Genomic DNA, 13,714 nt, shown 5'->3' with positions numbered 1-13,714 from the left:
TTAAGCCCTCAGTCTACCTTCTCACAATGAAGGCCCCCACTAGTCTTCTACTGCCCAGCTCCAGCTTTTCTCCAGGATTCCAGCTAAGCCACATACTTCACCCTTTCCCACCCTTCCCATATACTTGCCTCCCAATAACCCCAACCCATAGAGACCCAGCCTTCCTAGGGCCCCGCCTCCTGAGGGCCCAGCCTCCAGAAGGGCCTGGCTCTTGAGGGCCCCAACTCCCTGACGGCCCAGCTAACCTCCACTCCAAGTCCTAACTCTGCTTGGCTAACCTCTTTACCTGTCCCTGGGTTTGGCTTGCACATTCTTCTCAAGTCTTTCTCTTCTGAGACAGAAAAAGCCAATTGGTAAGTGATCTCTAGTGTTTGTAGGGTTGGCAAGAAAACAGACTGGGCCAGAGAAAAAGAGGCTGGGTTTGGAATATCCCTGGCTGTGGAAGCCCTGTAGGGTTTGAGCAGAGGATATTTCTAGCACCAGAGAGGGTGCAGACTAGAGGCTTTATGAGTTGAGGAAGGGCAGGTAAGTTTGCTGGGGTCAGAGTGATTTAGAGACCTACACTCTGTTCTCCAGACCAGAAGCTCTCATCTCTGCTGAAGAAAATATAAGTCATGGGAGGGTATTCCTTGGTGTTTCTCTTCCAGCATCCTTCCCACCTCCTTGTCCTTCCCTCCTTCCTGGTTTTCCTTTCTGACATGTAGCAGAGCTTGTTCTCTTCAGCTTTGTCTTGCCCACAGGGCCCAGCACATAGTATGCTTAGACATGTTCTTTCAGTGAATGAATATTCTTCCACTTGGCTCTGCTTCCTCCTTCATGTTTTGCCACACTTTCTTACTTGAGATTCTGAAAGTCTCTGTGTCATGTCTTCTTAGGGAGGACATTGCTGTAGACTTTGCAGAATAGCAGATCTGGTTTGCCAAGGTGGTCTGCCATCATCAGAGAGGATTCAAGAGTCTTCTTCCTCCATGCTGAAGGAGAGAGATATCTATTTTTACAGCTGCTGAAGGTACCTCCCTACCATTCTTATCTAATTAAAAAAAAATTTGTTGTAGATTGATTATAGGCCAGGTCAGGCTGTAGGAGGAAAGATTCCTAAGTTCCCCTGGGGTGTGTCTGCCAAGTGGTCCTATAGCACTGGGTCTCAAAGTGGCAGTTTGCTGTTATCTTAAAACATATTTGCAACACTTTAATTTAAGGCCCTTTGCAACACTTTAATTTAAGGCCTCTTAAATTATTCACTTACCCTCTTCCCCACTGCCATGTACACTGTGGGCTTTACCCCAACACCAGAAGCACAGACAACACTTATCCATGCACAACACTTGATGCATTGATTCCATGTGTCAAATGTTTATTTCTAGGTTGTCTTTCTCTTGCCCTCTAGAAGTTCTTAGGCAACTTATCTCCACTATCAACTGATACATGTTATATGCTTCCAGAAGGCAGATTTATTTTAACCTTAGTTTAAGCAAAATCATGTGGAAAGGCCAATTTATTTCACCAAGGAAATTCCAAATTGATAAAAATGATTTTTTGATTATATTCTTTTGGTTTATCCTCATCCCTTTTTCTATTTTAGTACTGAACAGTGGTAAAGCAGAGTAGGGATTAGAAAAAACAAGGAGAGAAAGATAAAAAGTATCCCTTAAAAAGCAGTGGCAGAGGCTATCTGTTTTAGATTATGATGCCCAAGCTGCGGTGAGGCAGTTGAGTCTTGGTGGAGAAGTCATACTGATCCATGGATGAGAACTCAGGACTGTGAGGCATGATACAACTTTCATATGACTCAGATGATCTGGTGACCCTCCTACAACAAAACAAAGCAAAACAAATTAACTTTCCAAGGGTCATGGTGAGGGTGTGCCACAGCTACCTAGGGCTATGAGAGGAACCAAGCACAGTCTGGTGAGACAGGAAAGAGAGAAAGTAATGGCCAAGTACTTATATGGGAGGACAGAAGGACATATTTAAATATATGAAGGAAGATAACCAGAGGGATAACAGCGTTTCCTAAGCCACTTTGTATGCAGTGTAATACTGAAGGTGTATATTGTGAGGAAGTACAGAAGAAGGAGCAATGGGCTCTGACCACTCACAGCTGCTAGTCTGAAAGTGGAGACAAGGGTATAGTTATACATGGGATGACTGGATAAGTTTCTAGATTCTGAATTTACAAGGGAATGAAGGTTTGGGGAGGAAAAACAAAACTGTTTAGCAAGGCTTCTTGGAAAAAAAATGAGTGCAGATTAGTGCTCAGCTACATGACAGTTGTGGTTTGGATAATAAGGCAGACAGGCAGATGGATTTACTTCTATTGCTTCCTCCTGAGGACTTTTATTAGATGTTCTTTGTTGATAAGATTCAAGGTTGAGAAAAGGGAGTAGAAAATTGTAGGGGGGAAGTAGAGAAAAAACTGAGTTGCACTGTTGACATCAATATATCATATCATTTTCTAATCCCTTAATTGCACATCCTTCCTGGCTTTTCCCAGATCTCTTTGATTCTTGTTAGAAAAATCTGATTCTGATTCTTACTGGTAGCCCATCTAATTTATGAAAACATCTAGAAACAGAAGCTCAGGCTTTTCTAACTTGTCAAGTTGATCACCTTGTTTTGGTGTCATACAAATGTAAATGATTTTCAAAACAGAATTCTGACTGAAACTAAGCCTGTAAATGTGTGAAATCATAAATCAAGAATGTTACACTTAGCTCTGTCTTCTCTCCAGTTATTCCAGAAGGACTAAGGCAGGGTGCTTGTTCACAGCCATACCAGAAAGATACTAGATAATATGGAGTATACACAGCCTCTTGAAAAGCTCTGGCTATCTGTTTACCTAAATAATGGTGCAATGATAGTATGGTATCTGCATGTAACAAGGACTATACAGGTATTTTGGGAAGGAAGTGAAAATGTTTTGGTCTACATCTACAGATAAATTAGTCTACATTTGGCTTAATGCATTTGGCCTACATACAGTTGGTCTGGAGTGTGTTAGTCTGCGTCAGGGTGGGTTTTCTCTCACTTGGAATTCAGCCTCTGCCAGACTGGGATGAGATTTGAGAGGTTTTGTGCTGGGGGTGGTAGAGTAGGTAGGAGAGTTGGAAGAGGTGGTTGTGTTTCCTATAGGTCTAATGAGCATACAATTTGTGGACTACCATATCTCCAAGTTCAAGTCTTGGTTGTACCTAGTGATATTCACTTGCAGAATTAGGGTTTCTAACCTCATTGAGAGAACATGAAGCACATTCTACCATAAGGAGTTTTTATTTTAGAAAGGGAGACAAAATCTTCTTCCAAGTAACATGCAAATAGAATACAGCACAAAGTAAAATCATAAGTGGGAGGATGCCTAGTAAGTGATCGCTTAGTGAGGTTGTTCTCAGAAGACTCCAGGGAGATAAATTTGGATATTTATTTTCTTTAGTTTGAGCTTGGTTACTTCAGCGTTCTTTACAACTTTTCTTTTTTTTAAATTTTTTTAACGTTTATTTTTGAGACAGAGAGAGACAGAGCATGAATGGGGGAGGGTCAGAGAGAGAGAGAGAGACAGAATCTGAAACAGGCCCCAGTCTCTGAGCTGTCAGCACAGAGCCTGAAGCGGGGTTCAAACTCACGGACTGTGAGACCATGACCTGAGGTGAAGTTGGACGCTTAACCGACTGAGCCACCCAGGCGCTCCTCTTTACAACTTTTCAAGGAAGCTATCCGACATTTACTTCTCTTTCCCCAGGGAATAAGTTACACATTTATGACTACTGCAGTGGTTTCTCTCTCCTTTCCTTTTCTGCACAGACCAAGACTGAGAATTATTATTATCTTTAATTAATTTATTATTATTATTATTATTATTATTAATATATGTTAATATCTAGATCTGTACTAATATCTGCAGCAAATGTTTACCTGAATCTGTTTAGTTGGCAAACTGGATTTACTGGTTCAAGGTGTGGTGGAGTTTATTTTGTGTTTTTGGTGGGGGGCATGGAAGATGACCTAAAAGAGTCTCTATTTATTGGATCATGGCCCAACCTGAAGATGTAGCTTGAATTGATGTTGTCCTGGGAAACAGTTACGTACAATGCCAAAATAGGGTAATTCCCCCTCTTCCATGTGGCCTTCTCAGGCTGACCCATGGTGCACAGAAGACACTCATAGTCTTGCCAACAAGGAAAATGAGGTCCTTACAACTCTTACCTTTCATCAACTAGGAAGCCATCTGGTATCTTGACATACTCTTGCCTTGACTATTCATTTATAATTTAGGATTACCCTTCCTAGTTCTTAGTTATATATCTTTTACTTATTTTGGCTGGTGGTGAAGTGCTCATGAAATGCCCTTAATTGTAAATTCCCACTGAGGAAAATCCACTATTTGCCACCGTTGTCTTGCACTGTGTGTATATGAGTACATGATGACTTGGGAATAATTGTGGTGGTGTTTATAATTTTGGGGGTAGAAAGATGTTGCTTTTGTTTGAGTTCTTTTATACAAACAATCACTATGGTGCTTGAATTTTCTAATTTAGAATTTGTCTTTGTATTCAGATACACTTAGTTGAAATCTGATCTTTAATAGATTGAATCCAGTCTTTCTCACTTAGAAATTTTTTTGTGGTTTCAACTTGAAGGACCATCCAATTTATCACTTTAGACTCAACCCAAAGTACAATGATCCCATAATTGTAGGTATCTACAGACAGTACAGGAAAAATGGTAGCAAATGGAGAAAATTCTTTTCTTTGGGAGCTTATAGTATAAGGGCATTTCATGGATACTTCCCCATCCTCCTGAAACAAATGAAATCCTGTTTTACATACAATCCGATCATTTGACTATTGTACCACTCCCTACTTCTGCAGGTTAAACTCAATGTAGTTATTACAGTTTGAGTATCATGTATGTTGCCTAATGCCAAAGCACTAGGTGACCTACTTTCCAAATAACATAAAGCAGTGGAAGTAATAAAACTCTGTGCTGTGCATGTGTTCATTTGTCAAGGTGATGACACTGGAGAAAAATATAAATGTCACAGATATTGCACTTTATTTCAGCTGACTTGGGTTACTCCCTTTGTACTTTCACTTTGTTGTGGTGAAAGAGACTTGGACCTCAGTTCTCATGTCAGATGTCTGACATCACCAAACTGGACTGTAAATTGTGGGGTACTTTCTTGGCTGTGGAAAATTAACTCTTTGTACCTCAGGCTTCATCTGGGGAAGGAAAGGCATGCTTCAAGCGTCATCAGACAGAAGCTCTGCTCCTCAGCAACACCCCCCCTCCACCTACTACTCCTGACCTCTTCTCTAACTGGGTGTTCTCCTTGTGCAAGGTCTGGGTGGGAGTGTGTGTGTGTGTGTGTGCCCCATGGGTGGCTGTATGGCATCTCTGCTTTGGCACCTAGAGAGGGAGGCAGAGGCAAGAATGCAGTTAGTTCAGTCATTGTTGTATTACCAGATACACTAGACATCTATTGAGATCTCTACAAAACTTGTCTCCATGCCTTGTTTTCAAACTCTAGAGGAGGACTTTCCTTACAGAACCCAATACTTAGTTTACATAACATGAAAATCAGAAGTCAACATGTAAAACTATCACTTTTTCTAGGGTGCCCATCACACCTAGAGTAACAGCTAAAGTCCTCACACTGATTGTCAGACCCTACAATGAAGGATCTGGCTTCCTGCTTTCTCTCTGACCTCATCCCCTACTGCTTACCCCTCACTCACTCTTTCCTGGCCCCACAGACCTCCTTATTATTCCTCAAAAATAGCCAAGTGGCACCATTTCACACCCTTCAGGATGGCTACCTTTAAAAAGACTAGAAGATAACAATTATTGGCAAGGATGCGGAAAAATTGAGATGCTTGTGCATTGCTGTTGGGAATGTATAATGGGGCAGCCACTGTGGAAAACAGTATGGTGATTTCTCAGAAAATTAAATATCCAATTACCACAAGATCCAGTAATCCCACTTCTTGGGTATATATCCTATAGAATTGAAAGCAGGGACTCAAAAAGCTACAACCGTATTCATAACAGCATTATTCACAACAGCCAAAAGGTGAAGCAATGCAAATCCCCATCAGTAGATGAATATATAAACAAGATTGAGATATACACACAATGGAATGTTATTCATCTTTAAAGAGAAGGACATTCCGACATATGTTACAAGCTGGATGAATCTTGAAGACATTATGCTAAGTGAAATAACCTGGTCAAAAAATGACAATATTGTATGATTCTACTTATACGAGGTACCTAGAGTACTCAAAATCATAGAGAAAGAAAGTAGAATGGTGGTTTCCAGGGGCTACAGGGAAGGAAGAATGGGAACTAACTCTTTATGGGTACAGTTTCAGCTAAGGAAGACGAACAAGTTCTGGACATGGATGGTGGTGACGGTTGCACAACAGTGTGAAGGCAAGGCTGTATTGGAGCACCCATTTTAAAATCAAAACACCTACTGAGCACATCCTAACCCTTTCTTGCTTCCTTTTTCTCTGCAGTACTGATTGCAATACCAACACAATACCTATTCATATTACTTTTTTTATTGTTTGCTTCCTACTGCAGGAACTTAAGCAACTTGAGTGGAGAAATGTTTGTGTTTCTCTTTGCTTTATGAATAAATGGGGCCAATATATTTGAATAAATGAAAGACCATTATTGGACACAGACTTCAAGAGAAGGCACAAACTGAAAGAGAAAATGGGACAACTCCATTTTCATTTGGATTTGTTAACCAATTTCTTCTACCCTTGGGCATGAGACTCAGCACCAGTGTCATGACGGCTTTTGACTGTTTACCTTTTCATATGTATTGTGAACTATTTCACTTTTGGACATGTTGGTATACATGTACACAACACTTCCTAATACTTAAAACTCTTGCCCTACACTCAAAGCCTCTACTCTTGTGTTTATGACTGCCTCCTACCCAAGTTGCAGAGGTGCTGAGTTAGAAATCCAGAAACTCTGGGGAAACTCAGCTATCCAGAATATTTTATTCTTGTTTGTTTGGGAGCCACTGGTTTGACTGGCTCCAGAGTTTTCATTTTCTGGAAATTTTAAGGAGGATGAGAGAATCTATATACTTTGGGATCAGGAAGGAGCTGTGCTTGGATACAAATGGATTACAATAATCTCTGTAGATGCTGCATTTAAAGTCCAGTTCTCTGAAACTTTGAGAGCTTAAAAATAATTATTTAACAGCCTCAGTAGCCTTCCTCTCAAGTCTTTATCAAACTTTTAGCAAGGCAACTGGTATCCAAACTATCTTTGAGGCTATTTGGGAGGAGTCACAGAGCCAACTTCCTGATCAAGTGTTAACATCCAATCACGGGGACCAGTGGAACTTACTGCCTTGGAAAAATGTTTTGATAGGAAAGGTCCAGAGTGAGGGCAGTACCGTTCTAGAGACAAAGGAGTGAACCCAATGATCTCCAGGACAAAGGAGAGTGGGTGGGGCTGGCTGGGAAAGCAAGATGGCCTGCAATTTTGTGGGTGGATTGTTCAACTTGACAAGAGTTGTTCTGGGAGACTTGGGATGGAACTTTTATTTTGAAGTTTGGAAGGAGCTCAGAGACTAAAGGAAATACAGGGAGGAGGAGAGGAGGTAAGGGAAACCCTGGTGCATTATGGAATTCATAAAACCTGGCTTCATGTTCCCTGGCCTCTCTCTACATTTTCTTTCTTTCTTTCTTTCTTTCTTTCTTTCTTTCTTTCTTTCTTTCTTTTCTTTCTTTCCTTTCTTTCCTTTTTATTTAACTTTTTTTAATGTTTACTTTTTTTTTTTTATTTTTGAGAGAGAGAGAGAGCATGAACAGGGGAAGGGCAGAAAGAGAAGGAGACACAGAATACAAAGTAGGCTCCAGGCTCTGAGCAGTCAGCACAGAACCCGACGAGGGGCTCGAACTCAAGAACTGTGAGATCATGACCTGAGCTGAAGTCAGACGCTTATCCAACTGAGCCACCCAGGTGCCCCTAACTTTTGCTTATTATTTATTTATATTTAAGAGAGAGATAGAGAGAGACAGAGTACAAGAGAGACAGGGAGACATAGAATCTGAAGCAGCCTCCAGGCTGTGAGCCATCAGCACAGAGCCCATTGTGGGGACTCAAACTCACAAACCGCAAGTTCATGACCTGAGCTGAAGTTGGATGCCCAATCAATTGAGCCACCCAGGCACCAGTTGGGATGGTTTAGGAAAGGCTTCCTAGAAGTGGAAAGGGAGAAGGTTGTAGAATAAGGTTGAAAAAGGCTAGAGGGTCAAGACTGGAAAGAAAGGAGTGAGGAGGGTATCCCTGGCAGGGTAGATAACTTACCCAAGCCCAAGGCTCATCCCAGGAAGGTTAAATCAGAATGCAAGGACCTGAGTTAGGAAGGAGGTGATTGGCCAGAGAATAGGGGAAGAATTAATGTGGGGCTCTGACAGGTAGGTCAGAAAGTCTGGACTGAATATAAACCATTGGAATAACCACAGAATACTGCACAAAGAAAGGGCATTTCTGAAATTGTGCTTGAGGACAAAGTTTCTCTGTGTTGTTATAAGCTAAATTTGTGGTAAGCTCTCTCAGTATTCCCAATCATGGGTTGGCTTTCTCTTCTACAAGTTTGCTTGTTCATCTCTTTGTTCTGCCTGCTTCTGTTGGAGTCATAAAACATGATTTTTTTAATTCCCAGATATTTGGTTCTTTTGGGTTGCTTCTCTGATATCTTTATATTTTGTCTAAAGATCTACTGTCCCTCATCTTCAGTAAAAGTGGGAAGAGCTCAAGGGCCACCCTGCACAACACAGTTGAATGAAACAGAAATTATCAAACTCATTACCCATCTCCAACCCTGCCATTTAAATGGTCATCCTCTGGGATTCCTGCTCAGGGTCCATGGATGGATTTCAGAATGTTGATGACATTATTTTGAGGTGACCAACCTCAGAGGGGTGTGTGATTGAACAAATGTTAGGAAACATATTTTTCTTTGTTGGGAGGTAGGTGACTGGGGACGGTTCCCCAGAGAAACATGGTACAAGCATCCTTAGTGCCCAGTAAGAAGCCTCTAGAGACAGTTGAAGGAGCTGAAGGATAAAGAGGAACTGGGAAAAGGGAAATAGGTTCAGAGAGAACTAGTAGGTGGGGTACCCCATCTTCCCTTGTTCTCCACCCTCTTTCTAGCAGGTATTCCTTCTCTGTATTCTCCATGTCCTGACAATTATAGGATTCTGGTTCTCCTTCAGTTTAAATCTGTTGAGTGCCTGCCATTTATCAGGCTCTGAACCAGATCCTCTCATGACATCACCTCATGGAGTCCCTTTGTTGATCCTGAAGTGTACTGAGTAGAGTCAACCCCTCCCTCAGTCATGAACTTTTAGAACCATAGCTTTCTGTCAGGCCCCTTTCAAGGTATTTTATTTTCCCCTTTCATCCTGAGCTCTTTCTTATTTCCCCTCCTCACTGGATGCACTTGCTTTAGTGTATTTAACAAATGCTCTTCCAGTCCATGTTCTATATGTGTATTTAGATACATACATCCACTGGAATTTTGATACATTAGCATAAATGGCATATGGGAGAAGCCCAGGTGTTATGAGGAAGGGCATACATAGGAAGGGCAGCATAAAGGTCAGGGGAGGCTTCCTTGGGAAGCAACACCTGAGCTGGGAACTGAAAAAGAAGTAGGGGTTAACTAAGGGGAGGGATAAGAGGGCATTAGAGGCAAGAGAACAGGGTGAGTGTGGAATTTCACAGCAGGATCAGGAACTGGGCAGGGGATGAAGATAGGGGAATCAGCACAGGTGAGATGATGAAGGAAGGAAGAATTATGAAGGAAGGAGAGTGGGAACCACTGAAGGGTTTGAAGACTGGGGGTGGGTGGGGGACACATCAATTACATTCATAGTATAGAAAGTTCCATGAGTTAAGAATTGACCCTCCTTATCTATCTCCCATGTTGTTGGTAAATCATAACATTGGAACTGGTGGATGGCAAATAAGAAGTCTAGATGTATTTGTAGACAGAAGGTCAGAACCACAACATAAGGATGTCTTTTGATAACCTATAGGGAAGATATTTCAATTTTGACTTGTTCTGTTTTTTAAAACTTCTTACAACACTTCCTAAAATTCTCTCAAAACCAAAGCCAGAGTAGAGAGGAGAGTAAAGTCTGCATGACTTTGTCTTTTCTGTTTCCCACTACTCATTTCTGGGGCATTGCTGTGAATTCTTCATTTAAAGCCTCACTCCCCTTGAAGAGGGGCCCATTTGTATAGTAGCAGTAGAGGAGGAGAAAGGGGGAACTACTAGAAAGTTTTCTTCATTAAGAAAATATATTCAGACAATGATTTGAGAACGTTAAAATAACTCCTTGTGAAAAATCAATAGACAGTTACAAGTGAGTGTTTTCATACAAGCTTACAGAACAGGGAAGATTTTCCAGGCGGCTATCAGCTGACATCACAGATGGCGAGGTGTTTACAGAGCACACTGTGGCCAGCAAGGAGACTGTCTGCAGAAGTGAGCTCACCTTCTCTTCTGAAATCCAGAGAGAGGAGACAGAAGGAATTGTTTTTTTGTGAGCTACTGAGCTAAGTAACTTACTTCTTTCCTCCCTACTCATCACACTCTCATAACTGAGGATGTAAAACTGTAGTTAATTTTTATCTGGGAGCTTTGGGTGAGGTTTACTGAATTCTAGAATTCATACTATGGCCTTTCTGGCTCTCCTCTGTTCTTGGTCATGGATTCTTGGTTGGATGTTGCATTCATTTCTCCAGTGTTTCCTTACCCTGCAGCTTGTTCTTATAGTTCTTGAAGGTAGTTCTTGCGGTCCCTGACCATTCCTTCCTCTTCCTCTCTTTTCACATCACATCTGTGGGCATAGGAAGCTAAGAGTGAAGGGTTGGACTGTACTTTCTGTGACATCAGCACAGCTAAATGAATGATTCAGAATGAAGGTAAAGGGAGCCAAAGTGACATCTGACCTTGGCTAACTGATTTTGGAGGTAAGGGTTTTGAGACCCAGGGAACACTATTTGTATTTTAAACCCAGATGATGGTTAGAAATAGTCCTATAACTGCAGTGAGGCCTTCTACTCCATGAATTAATGGGTCATAACTCATGCTCAAGCACCATGTAAATATCCCATGTGTGAATTATCGCATAATATATTCATGCTGCGTTGCTTCTTATAGTTTAATTAGTATATGAAGCTACATGAATTAGATTAACCCAAATGGGATTATGTTATGTGGTGTGTAAAATAGGAGAATGTTAGGAAGTATTTTTCACTTTTTCTGGGGGGAAAAGCAAGATTGATTTTTCTATGACATCTTTTGGTGTCAGTTTCTGTGATTCTTGGGCTGCAAAAAGTGACATGGGACTTCTGAGTTTTCTGTGGTTGGTTGAACATCATTGTTCAGTAAATATTTATTGTTTTTTTAGGCATTATAGAGGGATAACACATACCAGATGAAATACGAAGCAATAGCTTTAAAGCCTTGAGAGCAACAGAACTTGGCTGCGTCAACCCAACTTGGCTTAACTCCGGCTCACCGAACAAAATCCCAGATTCTATGCTTTCTGGGCTTGCTATAGCTTTCTGATCCTGGAATCCTCTTCAATTCCAGCTAGATGCTGCGTCAGGCACTTCGCAGATTTGGTCAAAAGCTGGTACATAGACCTCCGCTCAAGGAACCAGTGGCTGAGGATGACCCACAGAGAAGACTGAGCACTCTGGATTTAGTGGCCCTGGGTGTAGGCCGCACAGTGAGTGTAGGTGTGTATGTCCTGGCTGGTGAGGTGGTCAGCAATCAAGCAGGACCATCCATCGTGATTTGCTTTTTGGTGGCCGGCCTATCTTCTGTGTTGTCTGGGCTGTGCTATGCTGAGATTACTGCCCGAGTTCCCCTCTCTGGCTCCTCATATCTCTACACTTATGTCACTATAGGTGAACTCTGGGCTTTTATCACTGGCTGGAACCTCATCTTCTCCCTTGTGGCTGATACAGCCAATGTAACCCGGGCTTGGACTTTAGCTTTTGCCAATCTGCTTGGGAACCAGATCTCTCAGACCCTGCGTGAGAGCATCTTACTGTATGTTCCCCAAGTCCTTGCAGAATATCTAGTCTTCTTTGTTGTGGGCCTTGTGTTGTTGCTCATGGAATTGCAGACTCTGAACCATAGTCAGTTTTTCCTGATTACCAAAGTGATCACGTTGGTGAAACTTTTGGTTCTTGGTTTTGTCATCATCTCTGGATTCATTAAGGGGGATCTGCACAACTGGACGCTCACAGAAGACGACTACATAACGGCTGGACTCAATGACACCTCTAGCTTGAGCCCCCTGGGCTCTGGAGGATTTGTGCCCTTCGGCTTTGAGGGGATTCTCCATGGAGCAGCTACCTGTTTCTATACATTTATTGGTTTCCACAATATTTTTGAAAGAGTTGAAGAAGCCCAGAATCCCCAGCATTCAGTCCCCATGGGCATTGTGATTTCACTGTTCATCTGCCTTCTAGTATATTTTGGTGTCTCTTCAGCACTTACGCTTATGGTGCCCTACTACAAGCTTCAACCTGGGAGCACCTTGCCTGAGGCATTTCTCCATATTGGCTGGGCTCCTGCCTACTATGTTGTAGCTTTTGGATTCCTCTGTAGTCTTTCATCTAGCCTCTTGGGCTCTATGTTACCCATACGTCAGTTGATACACAAGATGGCAAAGGATGGCCTATTGTTCCCTGTTCTTGCCAGGATAGAAACTGGCACATATGCTCCCATCGTGGCCACTGTGATCTTTGGCATTACTGCACCAGTCATGGCAGTCTTCTTTGGACTCACTGATCTTGTGAACTTCAGGTCACTTGGGTCCCTGCTAGCTTACTCCCTGGTGGCTCTTTGTGTTCTCATCCTCAGGTACCAGCCTCAGAGGAGGAATGAGGAAAATGAAGCAGAGGTGCAGGAGGAGAATGGACCTGCAGCAGAGAGGCTGACTCTACAGGGACTACTTTTTCCAGGCAGCTCCTCCCCCACTCCACTCTCTGGCCGGGTTGTCTATGTTTGCTCCTCACTGCTTGCTCTGCTGCTCACTCTTCTTTGCCTGGTGCTGGCCCAGTGGCCAGTCCTGCTTTCTGGAGACCCAGTGTGGATTTCAGTGGTTATGGTGCTCCTGATGCTCATCACTGGGATCACTGGGGTCATCTGGAGACAGCCTCAGAGCTCCAGTCCCCTTTACTTTAAGGTCCCTGCCCTGCCTCTTGTCCCACTACTGAGCATCTTCATGAATGTTTACCTTATGATGCAGATGACAGCTGGCACCTGGGCCAGATTTGGTGTCTCCACGCTTATTGGGCTTGCTATCTATTTCAGCTATGGGATCAAGCACAGTGTGGAGGGAGTTGGAATGGCCAACTCCACTTAAGGTAGGGCCAAAACTGTGGACCTTGAACTCATCAGTGCCCATACATATTTAGTTTGACATCATCATACCTGAATGCAGTCTGGTCCCCCTACACAATAATTTTGAGTACTCTTTAGCAGATGGAAATGAGATCTATGGGATATTGGTGGGGGAATAATTTATTGTGAGTCAAGGATGTGTCTTTGCTCCTTCTTTCCCCCCCCCTTATCTGCTTTTCAGTTATGTCTGTAGCTGCCTATTGGCTTTAAAAAATATTAAAAGAAACTGGAAAAAGTGTTTTTGTTTCCTTT

At 42.4% G+C, this 13,714-nt stretch overlaps 1 protein-coding gene across 3 annotated transcripts; it reads left to right on the top strand.

The window, feature by feature from the left end:
* The first annotated feature begins 238 nt into the window (after positions 1-238).
* On the top strand, positions 239-13,683 carry LOC125169832 (cationic amino acid transporter 3-like). 3 transcript variants are annotated; one of them, XM_047865611.1, is made up of 3 exons: positions 239-353; positions 876-1,009; positions 11,636-13,683. In XM_047865611.1, exon 3 carries the CDS (start codon positions 11,640-11,642, stop codon positions 13,422-13,424), a length of 1,785 nt encoding a protein of 594 aa, XP_047721567.1. In that variant the 5' UTR covers positions 239-353; positions 876-1,009; positions 11,636-11,639; the 3' UTR covers positions 13,425-13,683. The 3 variants fall into 3 exon arrangements, with proteins under 3 accessions (XP_047721567.1, XP_047721564.1, XP_047721566.1); XM_047865608.1 differs by having other exon boundaries at positions 11,451-13,683; XM_047865610.1 differs by lacking the exon at positions 876-1,009 and having other exon boundaries at positions 278-353; positions 11,451-13,683.
* Positions 13,684-13,714: the final 31 nt, after the last annotated feature.

The sequence above is a fragment of the Prionailurus viverrinus genome, chromosome B4, assembly GCF_022837055.1.
Source record: "Prionailurus viverrinus isolate Anna chromosome B4, UM_Priviv_1.0, whole genome shotgun sequence".
NCBI classification, from domain to species: Eukaryota; Metazoa; Chordata; class Mammalia; order Carnivora; family Felidae; genus Prionailurus; species Prionailurus viverrinus.
This window is presented reverse-complemented; position numbering and strand designations above follow the sequence as displayed.